General features: G+C 33.9%; 2 protein-coding genes across 7 annotated transcripts; one reads left to right on the top strand and one right to left on the bottom strand.

Moving 5' to 3' along the window:
• The first annotated feature begins 962 nt into the window (after positions 1-962).
• Positions 963-13,580, top strand: LOC111296530 (uncharacterized). Of its 5 annotated transcripts, XM_022890886.2 has the most exons (33): positions 963-998; positions 1,104-1,198; positions 1,331-1,418; positions 2,272-2,380; positions 2,551-2,649; positions 2,908-2,950; positions 3,348-3,419; positions 3,515-3,610; positions 3,754-3,969; positions 4,298-4,481; positions 5,213-5,324; positions 5,416-5,502; positions 5,607-5,745; positions 5,913-6,009; positions 6,114-6,176; positions 6,337-6,446; positions 6,587-6,691; positions 7,240-7,313; positions 7,441-7,516; positions 7,621-7,851; positions 8,303-8,374; positions 8,841-8,912; positions 8,993-9,057; positions 9,139-9,241; positions 9,329-9,460; positions 9,886-10,029; positions 11,330-11,437; positions 11,518-11,568; positions 11,632-11,709; positions 11,791-11,904; positions 12,211-12,395; positions 12,520-12,589; positions 12,949-13,580. In XM_022890886.2, the coding sequence occupies exons 2-33, from the start codon at positions 1,106-1,108 to the stop codon at positions 13,135-13,137; spliced, it is 3,477 nt and encodes a 1,158-aa protein (XP_022746621.1). In that variant the 5' UTR covers positions 963-998; positions 1,104-1,105; the 3' UTR covers positions 13,138-13,580. The 5 variants fall into 5 exon arrangements, with proteins under 5 accessions (XP_022746621.1, XP_089625081.1, XP_022746624.1 ...); XM_089768955.1 differs by lacking the exon at positions 8,303-8,374; XM_022890889.2 differs by having other exon boundaries at positions 963-1,198.
• On the bottom strand, positions 13,418-16,349 carry LOC111296533 (uncharacterized). 2 transcript variants are annotated; one of them, XM_089768966.1, is made up of 6 exons: positions 16,059-16,349; positions 15,307-15,497; positions 15,104-15,201; positions 14,057-14,153; positions 13,852-13,937; positions 13,418-13,746 (listed from the first exon to the last, which is right to left on the bottom strand). In XM_089768966.1, exons 1-6 carry the CDS (start codon positions 16,151-16,153, stop codon positions 13,693-13,695), a joined length of 621 nt encoding a protein of 206 aa, XP_089625092.1. In that variant the 5' UTR covers positions 16,154-16,349; the 3' UTR covers positions 13,418-13,692. The 2 variants fall into 2 exon arrangements, with proteins under 2 accessions (XP_089625092.1, XP_022746633.1); XM_022890898.2 differs by having other exon boundaries at positions 15,307-15,484.
• Positions 16,350-17,441: the final 1,092 nt, after the last annotated feature.

Here is a 17,441-nt window from a genome sequence, read left to right as displayed (position 1 = left end):
ATTGCCCCAGTTTGATGAGTCTCCCCAAAAATAGATTGAAGGTTGCATTAACAGTTACAATACCTTCCTTAATAGATATTGAATTCAAATCTCGATATTTGTAATTTTTTTTTAATTTTCAGACTAGATTCTTCTTTATATATATAAAAAATACATCGAATCGTTATCGTAGTTAATAACCAGCTAAATTAAACTCTTGTTTTTCTATGTTTATGTTCTACTTCAAGGTTCTATTTTACTTTAAGCTGGGCTTGAGCTTATAATCAAGTGAATATGATCATGAATTCTCTATTCCAGCCTCGTATTTTCTAGATTAATTTCAATGAATATTGGGGATAAAAGTGAAAAAGTCATATGGAAGAAACAGAAATGATATTTTTCATTCGTGCTCTTAGAAGAGACATATCTAAACGCTAAGATAACAGTCTACTAAAACACGACAAAAGATTAAGGGTTCATTTTGATTCCACTGAACCCCATTAGGGTTTCGATTGTGATGAAACATGGTGCCAAACATATCGAAGAGATCCAAACGAAGTAGCCTGATGGTAACTCTTATGTTCGATTATTTATATTCAGCTTGATCTGAAACTTAAATTTATATTGTACATAAGTAAAATAATAATTTTTTAATTAAAATAATAAAATATAAAATATGTATATAATTTATTCAAATTAAATATTAAAAAATTTAAAATCAATTTATTTAACATATTAAATTATTTAAATTTATATTTAATTCGATAATAACCTAATAAAATTCAAATTTTATTGCAAGAACTCAAAGTAGTCGCCAGGAGTTTATCATTTCTGCTTCAGTGGGTGGTGGACTCCTCCAGTCATCCGGGTCGGGCAATCAAATGCCAATTATACGTGAAATAGTATGATTTTCCCTCTTTAGCCCCCAAAAATGACTTTTTTTTTTAATTAATTTATACAGAACGCAGCATGGTGAAAAACCCAAGACACTCACTTTCATCACCAATCCCATCATCAAGGTATCAACTTGAGCTTCCATTCTCTTCAATCTCAAATCCTTTTGCATAACGCTTCACCAACAAAAAAAAAAAAAAAACTGATTTTTTATACAACAATCTAAGTAGAGATGCAAGGGTTTTCCGATGGCATCACCGGCGCCGATTTGGCTCAGCTTCAATCAACCATGCACACCATCGAAGTTGCCTGCACTTCGATTCAGGTTCATATTTACCCACTTTAGATTTTGTTTAAAAATTATTTATAGACTGAATGGATTCATATGCTTTGTTTGTTTTACTACTTGGTTTTGGTCTTTTAACACTTTGTTTGATTGCATTTGTTTTTGATGCAGATGCAGATAAATCCAACGGCGGCGGAGGCAACGATATTGTCATTATCACAGTCACCTCAACGGTATAAGGCGTGTCAGTTTATCCTGGGTGAGTTAAGCTAAATGACTTTAGATATCAATGTTTCTAAGCATTTCTTATATTTGGCTTTTGCTTCCCCTCGAAAAAAGTTATTGGAAAGTGAAGTTATATGATTTTGTTGTTCAAAGAAATGAGCAAATAGGGGAAATTAACTAACTTTTGAATATAATTATACCATAAAAATTCAAAATCTTTCAAATACATGTATTGCTTTTGTACCCAAACTCAATTTTTTGGTGGCAAAAGCTAGTATCAAATGGTATCTAAGATTCTCATAACTGGTCAGAATTTTATTTGTAATTCATGGAAGGGCGAGGATCCAACAAATGTTTAATGCTTGTTTTGTTAGTGGCCTGTGACCATTTGGTAGACACTCTATATGCATCAAATGTTGTTGAAGGTTTTTTTATGGGTTGTATAAAAGATAATTACTGTCTCAAGTTCCGCTGTTTGATTTGGTTGCTGGTTTTTGGTTGCGGAAGGGTTTTTCCGTGTTTCTAGAATCTAGACTCATGTTTCCTTGTGTTTAGATTAATAAGTGAAACCATGCATGTGTTAGGGTTTGACACTAACCAATTATGTTTCCACTTGTTGGAAAGGATCTTTTTTTTTTCTAAAAAATCTTTTATGGCTTACTTTGTCAAATTTTCAAGGCAACATCTTGAAATCATTGTGTCTTGCTTGTCTGGTTCATGATGTTATTGTTCTCTTTGGAAGATGGAAAGTTTACTGATTTGCATGGTTGTTTGACCTTTGTTTGATAAGCATAAAACATTTTGTACCGTGGTGAAAGTTATGTAGTTCTTATGGTTTAGACAGTTAGCCTTGTGATATTTCATGCTAAATTCAATTCATTATTCAGAAAATTCTCAGATGGCAAATGCAAGGTTTCAGGCTGCCGCAGCCATCCAAGATGCAGCTATCAGAGAATGGGGTTTTCTTTCTACTGAAGACAGGATAAGTTTGATTAGGTATCATTAACCTTTTGAAGATTACATTCTGCAAAAGTATTGTTATTCTTAAAAGATTAGTGTCAGCATTAAGCAAGACACAGCATATCTTTTTCAATTAAATTGCCTCTGTTCGATTGTGTTATTTTACTCTGTTTTTCATTTTTTAGATTTTATTTTCTATTTTGCAGTTTCTGTCTGTGCTTTGTCATGCAGCGTGCTAGTTCACCAGAGGGCTATGTGCAAGCCAAGGTATCTTCCGTGGCTGCTCAATTAATGAAAAGAGGCTGGTAGGTTGCATGACTTTCCATATTCAGCTTAAATAACATGTAGAATATGCATCTGCAGCACTGTGTACTAGCTAATGCGACCTTCTCATCATGAGGGCATGTAGTACAAGTTTTATCATGCTGAAGCCTGTTCTGAGTGATGCTGTGTCCTGCATTTCATTAAGCTTTAAGTAACATTCAACATATTGCTATAGAATTCCATATATGCTATGAGATATTGAGAACATTATAGTTGTTTCAATGAATATTTATTTGTAGGCTTGATTTTACAGCAGCTGAGAAGGAGATGTTCTTTTATCAGGTATGTATTCCATTGTTATTATTCTTTATCCTTTCTGCAGATGTGGTTGTGATTTAATTACATGTTTGTCTTCCTAAAATATTCTGTTTGTTTATCTTACTTTCTAACTTAGTTATTTTTGAAAGGACATAGATCATATATGCTTTGTTCCTTCCATTCTCTATTACATAGAGGAGCAGAGCTTGAAGAATACTTATTATGTTGATCATCTAAACTGTAGGTGATTAATTGTATATTGGATTCTTATAGTTTTTTTTTTTTTTTTTGACAAAGGATTCTTTTAGTATTTAACTAATGTCTCATACAACTTGAATGTTATTGAGTTTTTCTAGTGTTGAAACTCATTTTAGGCCACCCAGTTTTTGATTGGCATCTCTTAATGATTTCATGACTGCAGGTTAACCAGGCCCTTCTTGGTGCTCATGGAGTGGATGTGCAGTTCATTGGAGTAAATTTCTTGGAATCTTTGGTATGCAGTGCTTTCTAGGAGTTCTAATTGGTCTCTGTTGCATCTTTCATTATGTTGGCTTTTAAATTTTATAATCAACTTCCTCTTCCTTTTAGGTTTCTGAATTTTCACCTTCTACTTCAAGTGCCATGGGTCTTCCCAGGGAATTTCACGAGCAGTGTCGGACATCTTTAGAGCTAAACTATTTGAAGGTTCCTTCGATTTATCTTTACCTTGTGTTGAAACTATTGATATTATTGATGTTTTTCTGTCAAAGAATACACTGTTGTATCTACAATGAATTCCTTTTATCTTGACATTTTACTTGTCCGGCCCTTGTGTTTTTGATTCATAGACCTTCTACCGTTGGGCACGGGATGCTGCTTTAAGTGTCACAAACAAAATAATTGAATCTGATGCTGCGATACCTGAGGTTAAAGTTTGTACTGCTGCCTTACGACTCATGCTTCAAATTCTGAACTGGGAGTTTCGGCATGATACAAATAGCATGAAAGCTGGTATCAATGTTTTTTCAGCTGGAGTTAGACGGCCTGAATGTGTATTAGTGCAGGTAATTGAAATGTTTATAATTTCTGATATTTGCTATATAGGTATATATAACATTGAAACATCCCATGATTATATCTTCACAGAGGATAACATGAATGCATCAGCATCCATAGTCCTGTGTGGAGACTTCAAAATAAAAGATACCTGGCCAGAAATCAACCGAATCTACAATATTAGTTGTCTTCCTCTACTTTCATTGCTCTAGCCTATCACAAGGAGATTGAGTGCCTTTAGATGCTGTAGTTAAATCATGTACTTCCACAACACATGTTGATTCTTGTTAAATCATGTTGATTCTTGTTGTTGGTGCAATTTTGTGCTGGTTGTAGCCTGGGCCTGCATGGTGTGATGTTTTGATCTCAAGTGGCCATGTTGGATGGCTGCTAAGCTTATATGCAGCGCTTAGACAGAAGTTTTGTCATGAAGGTTACTGGCTGGACTGCCCTATTGCAGTCTCTGCTCGAAAGCTAATTGTACAGTTCTGCTCTTTGACAGGAACCATATTTCCTTCTGGTTAGTGTTTCATTTAATACCTTTGTGTTGATTATTATGTGTTTCATTTTGTAATAAATGCATATTTATTGATTCTTTGGTATAATTTTTGTTGTAATTGTGTGATGAATCTCTTGAAGCATATATTTTATAACTATTAGTTGCTTTGTGTACTTATTGCTGTGGAATTATAATATCAGTGTCATAATTATTGTTCAGATAAAGTTATTTGTGCACTAGTTTTGCTTGAAATTGAATACAACGAAGTAATGGTATGTCAAACATAACAGATTCTTAATTTTGAAGAGCTTTTTGTTTTGCTGAAGCTGGACGGTTTGACTAGAACCCCCTGAAATTGTGAGATAAAAATCTCTCCTTGTTTTAGCTTGAAAATATAGTAGATAGCATTCTCCTCTGTAAGGCATCTAGTGATTGGTTCGAATGATCAATCATAGCTTTTGGATTAAACTTTGCTGCTAAATTAAAGGTTATAGATTGATTCTTGTTTAAAATCATGTATGTAGATAATAGATTTCTCTAGACAAGGATAGCATTTTCTGGGGAGAGAAAGATTGATTTGGGGGGAACGTGCTCTGGTGTTTAGTGAACCATTATTATGCTTTTGAAAATTAATTGTCTTTGTCGAATTTACTTTCTAAGATTATTATAACCTATGGAGTGTGTACCTTCTTAGCCAAGGTTGTTTGTTACATTTAAAGTTTTTAACTGATTAATTTTATTAATAATTTTAGATAATGGGAAAATGCTAGAGAATCATTTGCTACAGCTGCTATCTGGTATATTACAGTGGATCGAACCTCCTGATGCCGTTTCAAAAGCTATTGAAGAGGGGAAAAGTGAAAGGTTTGTTATTCCATATTGCTTACTTGTTGTTCATTTACTTCTATGTTTATAAGCTTGCTATAAAGTCACATGATTCTACCGTATCATCCAGTGAGATGCATGATGGTTGCCGTGCATTGCTATCTATTGCAACTGTAACGACTCCTTTTGTGTTTGACCAACTCTTGAAAGCCATAAGGTAAGTAATATGATGCTCATTTTATTTCTTGCTATCCGATTTGTTGTCTTACTGTACTCTTTCAGTAGTCTGAAACAATTTTGCCTTTTTGCTTTGCTGTTCAGGCCTTTCGGTACTCTTACCTTGCTGTCCACCTTGATGTGTGAAGTTGTTAAAGTTCTTATGACTAATAACACTGATGAGGAGACCTGGAGCTGGGAGGCTCGAGATATCTTGTTAGATACGTGGACTATTCTGCTTGTGGTACATTGTTCTAGCTTGCTAGAATGTTCATTTATATTCTGTTTCCTTAAGATAATCTATTAATTCATTTCAGTTTCTATAAATTCTTGTTTAGTACGAATATATCTTTTGTAACTTCGTTTAGTGGTGGCGGTTGAAATAAAATATTTTTTTTTACAACTTGTGAGCCTTTGGATGGTAATGGTGGAGATGCATTTCTTCCTCGTGAAGGGAAACAAGCTGCAGCGAATCTCTTTGCCATGATTATAGAGTCTGAGCTAAAAGGTAATCATAGTATTTGCTGTCTCTATTGCTTCTCACAGTGCTTGCTATGCTACTTTTTGTTCTGTTACCAGTTAATGTAATATTCATTTATTTTGATGATTTAGTGGCTTCTGCTTCAGTAGCAAATGATGATGGTGATTCTGACTATCTTCAGGCTTCCATTTCTGGTAAGGGAAGAGAATGTCGGTGCTTTTTTATACTAATGTCTTATTGTTATCATCATTATGTTGATTTTACAGATAATAAAAAAGATCATGATCATCTACTTCTTCATTATTTCATGTTTGGATGAATGCTATTCAACATCATCATTGTTTTTCCTTGCAGCTATGGATGGAAGATTAATTTCGTATGCTCTTATTGCAAGAGGAGCTATTGATGTCACAATTCCTTTGCTCACAAGACTGTTTTCTGAGCGTTTTGAACGGCTTCATCAGGTGCTCTCTTCATTTTATTCATGCGTATATACATCCACTCCAAATAAACTGATTTCCCCAATATATTACATTGTTTGTTGAGATGTCTCTTCCGTTGATCTCTTTGCTTTTTTTTTTTAAGTTATTTTCTTTGCTTGTAGGGCAGGGGCATTATTGATCCTACTGAAACTTTGGAAGAACTTTACTCACTATTGTTAATAACTGGGCATGTACTTGCTGATGAAGGGGATGGAGAAACGCCTTTGGTAATTCTTTGTTTGTTTTCTGTTTATTACAAAGCTTTGTAATGCAAGAGGACCCTTTTTTTTTTTAGGTGTGTGTAATTTTTTTCTTCCTGTTTCACTCATAAGTTTTCTGGCTTGATTTTTTTTTCATATTTGTAGTTCAATTAGGATCTTAACTACTGTCAAATTGATTGTCCTTGTGGAATAGCTCAACACTTATGGAGGTAGTAGCGAATTTTTTGAACTTTCTGATTTGATTTATTCTGGATGTGTTAGTCTTCACATTATATCACCCTAAACAGTGATCAACAACTTGTCATGTTATGATGTGGGTTATTAAAATCAGTAAAACAAATTGAATGTTGGGTGAGTCCCTTGGTTTTCAATTATCCTGTGTCACTCTCTTCTTCTAGAAAGGTGCCTAACTTTTTCTCCCTAAAGTTTAAAGTGTTTCTACTTGTATTTAATGTGATGATTACTTTATACATTTAATTTTCTAAGCTTATTGTATCTTAAACAAGCCATTTCTCTTACTTGAAATCTGAGTCTAATTGTGTTATTTGACTTAGGTACCAAGTGCCATACAAACTCATTTTGTTGACATTATAGAAGCAGATAAGCATCCAGTTGTTGTTCTCTCAGGGTACACCTTGGCTTTCTTTCTATTAATTCATTAAGGAGGAATGTTGAATTCATCTAAATTTGTATTCATGATCTCCGATTGGTATATGGAATAGTTCATTTTCAGTTGTCTTTTTCATTTGATGCAGTTCAATTATAAGGTTTGCTGAGCAGAGCATGGATCCAGAAGTGAGAGCAACTGTTTTCAGTCCTCGGCTTATGGAGGTAACGCATCAATATGATTTCCTTCTCTAGCACCTTAACCCTTGTTTCTAGTGTTTTACCTTAACCCTTTTTCTCTAATTTGATTTTCTTGATTCTTTAAATAGGCTGTCATATGGTTTCTTGCAAGATGGTCTCATACATACCTAATGCCTTTTGAAGAAGCTGCTAACTGCCATTTAAGTCATGATTATGAGCACCAGCATCAGTCGATACACTCCAGGAAATCTTTATTAAGTTTTTTTGGAGAACATAATCAAGGGAAAATTGTTCTTAACATTATTGTTCACATCTCTATGATGACATTGATGTCATACCCAGGGGAGAAGGATTTGCAGGTATAAGATTTTTCTTTTTTTCTTTTTTTAGTCCCTGCAACTCTAAGTTATTTAAACCTTTTTCTTGTAGAACTTTCTTGTCTATTGTTTGACATCTATCAGGTGTCCCCTCCATTTTCTTCCTTCTTATTATTTTCATAGCAAGCCTATTGCTTGTGTAGATAGGCAGGAATTTGACCTTCTTTATTTCATAATATTGAATTTTGCAAATTTTTAAATTATTTTAGTATGACTTATGGGTTCAATATTTTTAAGTTAAAAGAAGTGTGGTGGTGTTGTGTCTCCTTTGATGATCTATGAGCTATGGAAAAAGCTCTGCTATTGATCATGGGAATTGTTTCTCAACTTTTTTATGTTATGCTTTTAATGTTATATGGTCCTAAATTTTAATCTGTTATTTACGAAGTAAATTATTCATGCTTCTCTTTATTCCTCCTCCCTCTTTAATCAGGGTCTCACTTGCCACCATCTTCTTCACACGCTAGTCCGCCGAAAAAATATTTGTTATCAGCTTGTTTCACTGGTGAGTGAATTCATATAGTAACTTTGAAATGTATTAACTATATCAGACTGTGCCATAAAATTCGAGTTCACTGGAGTTACCTGCCTTTCACAACTTCCTTTGTTTTGTTCTTCTACACAGCAGGGTGTTATGCTTCTGCCACCCTTGAACCCCCTTCCCCTACATCCAAGGGCAGGTCCTAGGGATGTCCAAAGTATAATTTTTTAGGTTTGCATAAATACTTTATTACACAGAAAAAGTTCAATTAGATTATGTTGAATATTACTTAGGTTTGCATAAACACTTCATTTACACAGAATAAGTTCAATTTATGTTGAATATTACGTTGAACTTCCTTCTATATATTTATATTTCTATTTAATTGATTAATATAGTGTTATAGCTATTTTAAGAAACTCTGGTCTCAGTATCTGTGTTTGTTACATAAAATTCTGGTATCTTGAGCTAGTTCATTTTAATTTTGCAGGATTCATGGCATGACCTAGCAAATGCTTTTACTAATGAGAAAAGTTTGTTCTTGTTGAGTTCTGCTAATCAGGTAAGAATATACTATAGCCCATTCTACTATATCTATCGGTGCTCCTATTTGCATGCTATAATGTTTTTCTCCTGTTTCAGCGTTCACTGGCTCAGACCCTTGTTCTTTCTGCTTCTGGACTTAGAAATTCAGAGGCCTCAAATCAGTAAGTGTTGTATTTTTATGGTGGGTGGGGCGATCCCCCTTTTGAGCTGCTAATGGCCTAATGTCCTCATTGTTTTCAAAGATATGTACAGGGTCTCATGGTTCATATGACAACGTATCTGGTGGAACTGTCTAACAAAAAGGATCTCAAAAGTGTTGCCCAACAACCAGATATAATCATGTCGGTAAGGATATTAAACTTTAATTGCAAAATTTTATGACTTATTGTATCACTTAAGAATAGTTTTTCATTTGTCATGCACATCTGATAGGTTAGTTGCTTGTTGGAGAGGCTTCGTGGAGCTGCCAGTGCTGCAGGACCTAGAACACAAAGAGCAATTTATGAGATTGGTATCTCCATAATGAACCCTGTTCTACTTCTTCTTGAAGTTTACAAGCATGAGGTATTATATAACTCCATTCTGGCATATTCTTTTTGGTAGATCATCTTTGCATATTTTATCCTCAAACTACAGGTTTATTGTCTTAGTTAAGCAGTTATCTAACAGTTAATTGGCTTCTTATAGAAATTTTCCACCCTGCAAAGCCAGTTTATTGTAGCTAATTGGCAGCATTATGTCTCTATCTGTTGCTCTGGAAACCTTGTTGTTGAGCCAAGTTAATATCATTTTATTGGAATTTCCTTTAGAATGCTATTATGCACTTCTTCACATCTCAACAAGAGATTTAGCTTTTCTTTTTAGCATTTTTGGCATCTCATGAGTTCCTTCAATTTCCACTCTCTCCAATTTCATGTTTAACCTGTACTTAAATTTATCTTCCTCAGAAACATGGGGAGTATTTATACTAATCTTTAATCATTGCATAGTCTGCAGTTATATACCTGCTACTTAAATTTATTGTTGAATGGGTGGATGGACAAATATCCTACCTAGAGGCTCAAGAAACTGCTTCTGTAATTGATTTCTGCATGCGTTTGCTTCAGCTTTACTCATCACACAATATTGGAAAGGTAATATTTGTTGAAACTCAAAAATTTTCTAAAATGCCGTGATTAAAGTTCTCTTGTCCCTCTGTTATCTTTATACTCTTCAAATTTCTAATTAAGTAACATTTCAACAATGAAGATGCCCTATTTAAGTTATCCATGTTGGCAATTGTTGCTTACATTATGGTATTCTCGTATTTTCTTGTTAAAAGCTTCAGAAAGTTTGAAAAGAGCCTGATTATTATGCAAAAGGAAGAATATCTGGAGTCCAGATAATCTTTGCAGAGATTGTTTTGAGCTCAAAGAACTATTTTCTAGGCTCTTTTCAGAAAAGGAGATTCATTTAGCTCCATAGTGTAGCTCAATGTAGTTCCAATCCTAACTTCTCACTCCAAAAATAGCTTAAATAATTTCTTCTAAGATTGATTGCATAATGGAGCACCCAATATCACTTGAACACTGACAGTGAGCTGTTTATCACAAAGTTCTATCTGATAAATTATTGTTGACCTAGATGGTTGACTGATACTGAACCAGTATTACAGCCCTTGGTCATTTTGAATGGAATATGGTTCATTTTGATTTCCATAATAAGCCTCATATGAAGCATTCAGCATATGTGATAGGAGAGGTAGGAGGTTAAACTCACACATACATAAGCCTGTCTTCTTGCCTCATTGGCTAGTAATTTCAAGTTGTTCACTGTATTCACATAATGAGTATCTCAATTTAATGCGTGGAGAATTGGATCTGGATGGCACCTACCTCAATACTGGAAATTGCCTCAGGTTACTCATAATTGCATCAACATTATTAGATTTTGTGCCAGTTATATTGTTGCTTTTAAAAGTTACATGCAAGTGATACCTTGGAGAGATTTCTTTTGCTTTCTAACATCATATTGCCAGATTATCTTACTATTTTAGTTGTGTTGGATCTTCCACCAATCATGTTATGTTAGTTTGCCTCATTATGGTATGGTTCACTACAAGAATGTAAAAATCTTTTATTGAAAAGTTTTTTTAACAAGCATTGTTTCATATCGTAGTTTGATTTGATAGTGGCTCCTCATGCTTATGAATTTTCTGGAATACTAAAGTTCTTTTATTCCGGTTTTGAAATCCATGTTTAGTGAATCAAATTTATTTAGGATAACCTGAACTCTTCAAGGGAAAGGGTTCATTTATCCTTTAACATGACTTCTCAGTTTTCTTTCTTCCTGATAGTCCTTTCTCCTTCCACTTGTTCTTGCATATACTGTTGTGATATACTGTGCCATTTACAGCTCTCAGCAACTATTTTCTCTTTTTTTATTTTTTTTCAGATATCAATAAGTCTTTCAAGCACTTTAATTAGTGAGGCAAAGACCGAGAAATATAAAGATCTGCGTGCTCTTCTTCAACTTCTTTCAAGTCTTTGTTCAAAAGATCTGGTAGGTTTTAAGTTGTGTGCAAGTTGATTCTCGCATTGAGAGTAAGATTTCCATCACTTAACATTGCACATCTTTTGTAGGTTGATTTCTCATCAGATTCAGATGAAGTTGCAGGCACTAATATAGCTCAGGTGAGTTAGCTTATTATTACTGTCATGAAAATCTCCAAGAGGTGTTTGATGTTCCTCTTGCAGGTTGTTTTCTTTGGTCTTCACATAGTGACTCCTCTGATATCCTTGGAGCTGCTGAAATACCCCAAGCTTTGTCATGATGTAAGATCTCTATCCATTTTAATGGAGTAGACCTTTTTTTTTTTTTTTGGAAGCTGATTATTGTTAGTATTTGTTCTGCAGTACTTCTTCCTTCTGTCACATATTTTGGAGGTTTACCCTGAAACACTTCCCCAATTAAATAGTGAAGCATTTGCTCATATTCTAGGGACTCTGGACTTTGGTCTTCACCATCAGGTAATTTGTTATCTGCATTATTACCTATTATGTCAATGTTATCACTTCTTTCCTTCCTGGCCCAACATGAGTCCTCAACTCCCTCACCCTCGCCCCTCCATCTTTTTCCTTTCTGTTGGGGGTGGGTAGCATAAAGCGGAGAAGGGTAAGGTCCGGGCTTAGTATTTAACTCTTGGGCAAATTGTCTGGTTTTCTTTAGTCTTTCCTACACTATAAATAATATTTTGCAAGCTTTCTTGAAGATAAAATCTGTACTTTTACTATCTCAAGCGTAGTTATTTTCAATTTTTGTCCTTGATGATGCAGGACTTAGAAGTAGTTAACATGTGTCTAGGAGCTCTGAAAGCTTTGGCTTCATACCACTATAGGGAGACGTGTGCAGGTAAAACAGGATTAGGTTCACATGCTGCAGGACAGGGAAATTTACCCGAAGGGATTTTCAGCCAGTTCCTACGTTCATTATTGCAATTGCTCCTTTTTGAAGATTACAGGTATTTAGAAGCAAATTTCCATGATAAGCTTACACATACCTGCACGAGTGTATTTACACACTTCATGCATTACCACTTCTTTTGTTTTCTGTGTGATCATACTTTTGTCTGTTTGTGATTTCAGTCCTGACCTAGTTAGTGCTGCAGCAGATGCTCTCCTTCCATTGATCCTCTGTGAGCAAGAACTATACCAGGTTTCCATTTAATACTTGATAATCGTGATGCCTATTGTTGTATGTTCTATAAATCTGTGCCTTGAAGCTTGATGAGTTATGTTGGTCTTCTAGCACTTGATTTCACCTGCAACTGCTGCTCTAGTGAGAGGGATGAGTGCTTCTGTGTTATTTAAAGTCATTTTTCACGGTCTCTTAGTAAAGTGTGGAGCTCTTATTTCTATTTACCAGGATCCAAATCCTGATAGCGTCAAATATAACCAAACAAAAAAAAAAAAATCATTCAGGAAAATTCATGCAAGGACTGGTGCATTGTCCTTTATTCTGCTCTGCCACAATTATGAACAAATTCTCAAGTTATGGTATTGATACTTTTGCAGAGATTAGGCAATGAGTTAATTGAGAGGCAGGCGAATTCTACTCTCAAATCAAGACTGGCAAATGCATTACATTCTCTCACAAGTTCAAACCATCTCTCCTCAACTCTAGATCGTGTTAACTACCAGAGATTTAGGAAGAACTTAAACAGCTTTCTGATGGAGGTTCGTGGATTTTTGCGAACGATGTGATGTGTTTGATATCGTTTATGATGGTGCGAAGATAATTTAGCCATCTCATTCTTTACATTGGAATCAAAGAGATTTCCCGTTGTTGGGATTCTGTCAATGCTTGTGGATATCATATAGAACTAGATGAATCAAATTCAGTGGTGCAAAACGGCACGTACAAGAGGACTGGCTGGTTTGCGTTTCTCTGGTCTTTCTGATTCCAACTGCAGATGGAAGCATTACTTGCGGTTTTGGGTGCATCCTCAACGATGATTGGAGTTTGATTGGACATTGTTTCATATCAGCAGAAGGCTGAATTGCCCATTTCTATTTGTTAAAAAAAAAAAAAAAGATAGCATATAAGCAGTATGTTCCTTATTACATATGATGCAGATAATAAGCTTTTTGATGCTTGTATTTGCTTGCTCGATTCTCTTAGAATAAAGTCTCTCATTATCCTACAACCACCGATTTTAACATTGGAATGAAATCTATGCATTATCTCATGGTGCAATTATACGGGGTCAGTTGGTGGTCGTTCTGATCCAAGAAAAGGCAAAAAGCTTGGTCAGCCGCTCACTTATGAAATATCCCTTTCTTTTGCGGCTTTGGCTTTTTCTGATTATAGTTCTGCCCATGAATTCAAGAAACAGATATCCAGAGTTAAAAACAATACAAAAGCACAGAAAAAGCTTTACAGAAGCAAGCAGATAAAATCAAGGAGATTGCATATACCTTCTGCCTCTCAAGGGCCTCTCGATCTATCCTCTCCTTCCAGTTACTTTTGCGAAGCTTGATTGGTCTATTTCCAACATATTTACCTGCAGCATGAAAGCCACAAAAAAGGGTAAATTCTTTGGATACGAACGTATAAAAACACCATGAAAGCCACAAAAAAAAAGTTGTCCAAAATGTCTTAAGGATTTATACAAACACTCACCATTCATCTCCTTAAGTGCAGCAGCAAGGTCAGAAGGATTAGCAAAGCTAATAAAGCCATAGCCCTTCGTTTTGCCCGTCCGTTTATCTCTAACAACCTGGTAGGAAAATAATATATTCATACAAATATTCTTAGTTATCAAATCATCTTATAAAAAATTATGAACGCCTCATTGATATATTTTTTTTGAACAAAAAGATGGAATACTAACAGGTCAACCATAAGCATGACGACAGGCACACCTCACCCTCACACAGAAACTCAAGAAACAATATACTGCCAATGTAATGGTTCACTATCGAAGATATAAAGCCAAAATACAATTAAATCATCATAACCTAAAACTCATGTCCCAATATACTCAACAAATCTGATTCTTAACACTCATCTTTTTAACAAATTAAGATCCCACAACTTATGAGTGACAATAAGAATTCCCAACATAGTGCAGACATAAGTTCACGAGGGAAATGTGCCACAATACTCAAGTCTGAAAACCAGTAAAAAGACAAGTGGTTAACATTCTTGGAAAGTTGAATTTCAGTTCAATGACAATGGCATAAGGCTCTCTCATGTTAAATGCCATAAATAAACATTAACAGACGGAAGAGATTATTTTGTAATTCCCTTCAGCCCTCTTTAAGCCTAGACAATTGGGAGACAATCCACCTAAATAGTTTAATACGTTAACTGACCTTATTCAGAAATGTTTGAAATCAATTCAGCTGGCTATGACTCAAGCTACTCCATAAGTCAGATCAAATATACCATACTCAAGCTCTGAAGGTCAGTTCCAGCAGTCAACATCCAATATTGATCTCTATAGTTTTGACAGGATTAAAGAATACTTATGAAATAAAATAGATTATTCCATTAATTTGCAAACATTAACATTTAAGACAAACCTACCTTAAACACATAAACATATAACTGCTCTTTGTGCTTCATACAAAAATCTGAACAGGAAATGCAAAGAGTTGATAAACCCAGAGCAAAAAAATGCTAATAAAAGGAAAACAGACAAAATCAAGTAATTCAAAAACTTACTCTGGCCATGTTAAATGAAGGAAATCTTGCAAAAGCTTTTGAAAGAACATCATCATTCACCTCATTACCAAGATCACCACAAAATAGGCGAAAGTCATCTGCAGATTACCAACAAAAATAAAACATCAGAACTAAACGAAAATAAGAACAGCACATGTAAAACACACACCAAGACATCAAAGAATAAGTTGGACAGTCCATACTTTCTGGCCATTCCGCAAGTGTTGGATCCTCCCACGACTGACCAGCAGCTTTACGTGGCATCGCTTTCTTTTTAGTTTCTGCTTTGTGTTCAATCTCACTGCTTGCAAGTGCAGCCTTTACGCTCTCCAGTGCCTCAGGGGTAACTATCTGAGCATCCCTTTGAAATAACTGTTGAGCCTGTTCCAATATACTACAACAAATTACACAGATGAAGTGTGAAATTGAACTCACAGCTCCAAAATAAAATTAAAGGGAAAAAAAAGCCAACAAAAGGATTCACTTGGTGGCCACTTTTACTGTGGTATTGCAATTTTTTTACTTTCTCCAAAATTAATATAAATAAAAACAAACCATAATAAAAGCCAAACTTTTTCAGCTAAAAAAAGAGTAAATGGCCAAAATTAACTCTAATTCAAAGGTCATGACAGTATAAATTTTCATGCTTTTTATTAAATTTTCAATTTTTAATTCCTCCAATCCAAAGCAATTTTTTTGTTCTTTTTCATGAAAATTCATGCTTTTTGTTTAATTTTCAATTTTTAATTCCTCCAATCCAAAGCAAATTTTTTTCTTTTTTGAATTTTTAATTCCAATTCTCAATTAACAACAAAACCTAGAAAATTTTCCAGATTCTTCCAAAAGTTGGAGGAAAAAGACGAAACTAAACCCAACATAACTCCTAAATTCCATAAATCCAAAACTTATAAATAAAAAAAGAGAAATTTTATTTATAATTTATTTTTTTGCTGACCTGTTGGTATTGAGGGAGAGAATAAACGCCGGGGGCGACCGGAGCGGGAAAGACAGGGGCTGGGGCGATCGGGACAGGCTGGGCCGGAGGGGCATAAGGTTGGGCCTGTTGTTGGAGATGAAACGGCAAGGGAAAATAGGAAGGGTTCGTTGTCGTTTGGTAAGTGAACTGAGAGGAAGATGAGGAAGGAGTTGTAGCGGAGGATGGCGTAATCGACATGGTTGGAATTAGGATTTAGGGTTTTGAAAGGTGGAGTGTTTGGTAAGAAGGAAATTTTCGGGTTTTCGGGTCTCTTTTTCCGCGGAAGAGGTAAAGCTTTATAGTAAAGATTTAAGAAAGATCTGGAGGGTTCTGAATTAAACGCTGTCGTTTATAGGTAAAGAAAACATTGTGATTCTTTATTAATTTTTTTATGGGCCAGGCCCTTTTGAACTAGAGTCCAGGCCCTCCCATAAACTACACATTTTATTTTATAAAAACAATAAAAAATTGTTGGTATTAATATTTTGAATTATTATTCTATACAGATACGAGGAAGATGAAAATTTTAAATTTTATAATTAGAACGCGTTGATTTAATTCTTATAAATTTATTAATTAATATAATATTTGATAATTTTAAATATTTTGACTTTTTTTAAAGTTTATTATATTTGTGAAATTTAAAAATTTATTAAAAATAAAATAAATTTACCTATTATAAATACGGCCGATCCTTATCAAACAAAAAAAAAAAATTTCACATTCATTCCACAAGCCTATGAAGAAATTATTTATGAATAAATTTAGTGATTCGTGTATCATATTATATAACATATTAAAATTTATATATTTATATATTTTTTATATAAAAATTATTTATTATAATTTATATTGATAAAAATATAAAATATAAAATTTATTAAATTTACATATAATATTATTAAAATTTTAAATAATATTATTTTTATATAGTGAAATTTTTATATCATATAATATTTTAAATTATCAAACAAATAAATAAAAATATAATAAAAAAATCTCCTCAAATTTCTTTTTTTAGTAATTAACAGTTTAACACCCCATAAACCTTCATTAATCCTTAATTAATCACCTTATCCTCCAATAATTAAAAAAAATTCACCTTATCCTACCCAAGTTTTTCCCCAAATTACCCCTCCCCTAAAAATAATAGTAGTACTTTTATTTTTTTTAACTATATGCTTTCAATTGCTTCGTAAATACCCAAAAAAAAAAAAAAAAGTTATAATAAAATTTTTATTTTTTTTAATTTTAAAATTATGTAATTTCTTTTGTAAAAATATAATTTATCGAATCGATATAATATTAAATTTAAATTTAAATTCGATTTGAAATTCGATTTAAATTCAATTTAATTTATTT

Source organism: Durio zibethinus, chromosome 12 (genome assembly GCF_047325235.1).
Source record: "Durio zibethinus cultivar Kanyao isolate XHJ-2024 chromosome 12, ASM4732523v1, whole genome shotgun sequence".
In the NCBI taxonomy this organism is placed as follows: Eukaryota; Viridiplantae; Streptophyta; class Magnoliopsida; order Malvales; family Malvaceae; genus Durio; species Durio zibethinus.
The sequence above is the reverse complement of the archived record's forward strand: the minus strand, read 5'-3'. Positions and strand labels throughout refer to the sequence as shown.

Bases quoted from the DNA above. Each gene is read 5' to 3' on its own strand.
- LOC111296530 (XM_022890886.2), top strand. From the start codon at position 1,106: ATGCAAGGGTTTTCCGATGGCATCACCGGCGCCGATTTGGCTCAGCTT. The intron at 3,611-3,753 runs GTTCCTTCGATT...TTTGATTCATAG, and splicing joins TAGAGCTAAACTATTTGAAG to ACCTTCTACCGTTGGGCACG. The intron at 7,517-7,620 runs GTAACGCATCAA...TTCTTTAAATAG, and splicing joins TCAGTCCTCGGCTTATGGAG to GCTGTCATATGGTTTCTTGC.
- LOC111296533 (XM_022890898.2), bottom strand. From the start codon at position 16,277: ATGTCGATTACGCCATCCTCCGCTACAACTCCTTCCTCATCTTCCTCT. The intron at 15,485-16,058 runs GTCAGCAAAAAA...ATATTGGAACAG, and splicing joins CTCTCCCTCAATACCAACAG to GCTCAACAGTTATTTCAAAG. The intron at 13,938-14,056 runs GTGAGTGTTTGT...TTCATGCTGCAG, and splicing joins TGCACTTAAGGAGATGAATG to GTAAATATGTTGGAAATAGA.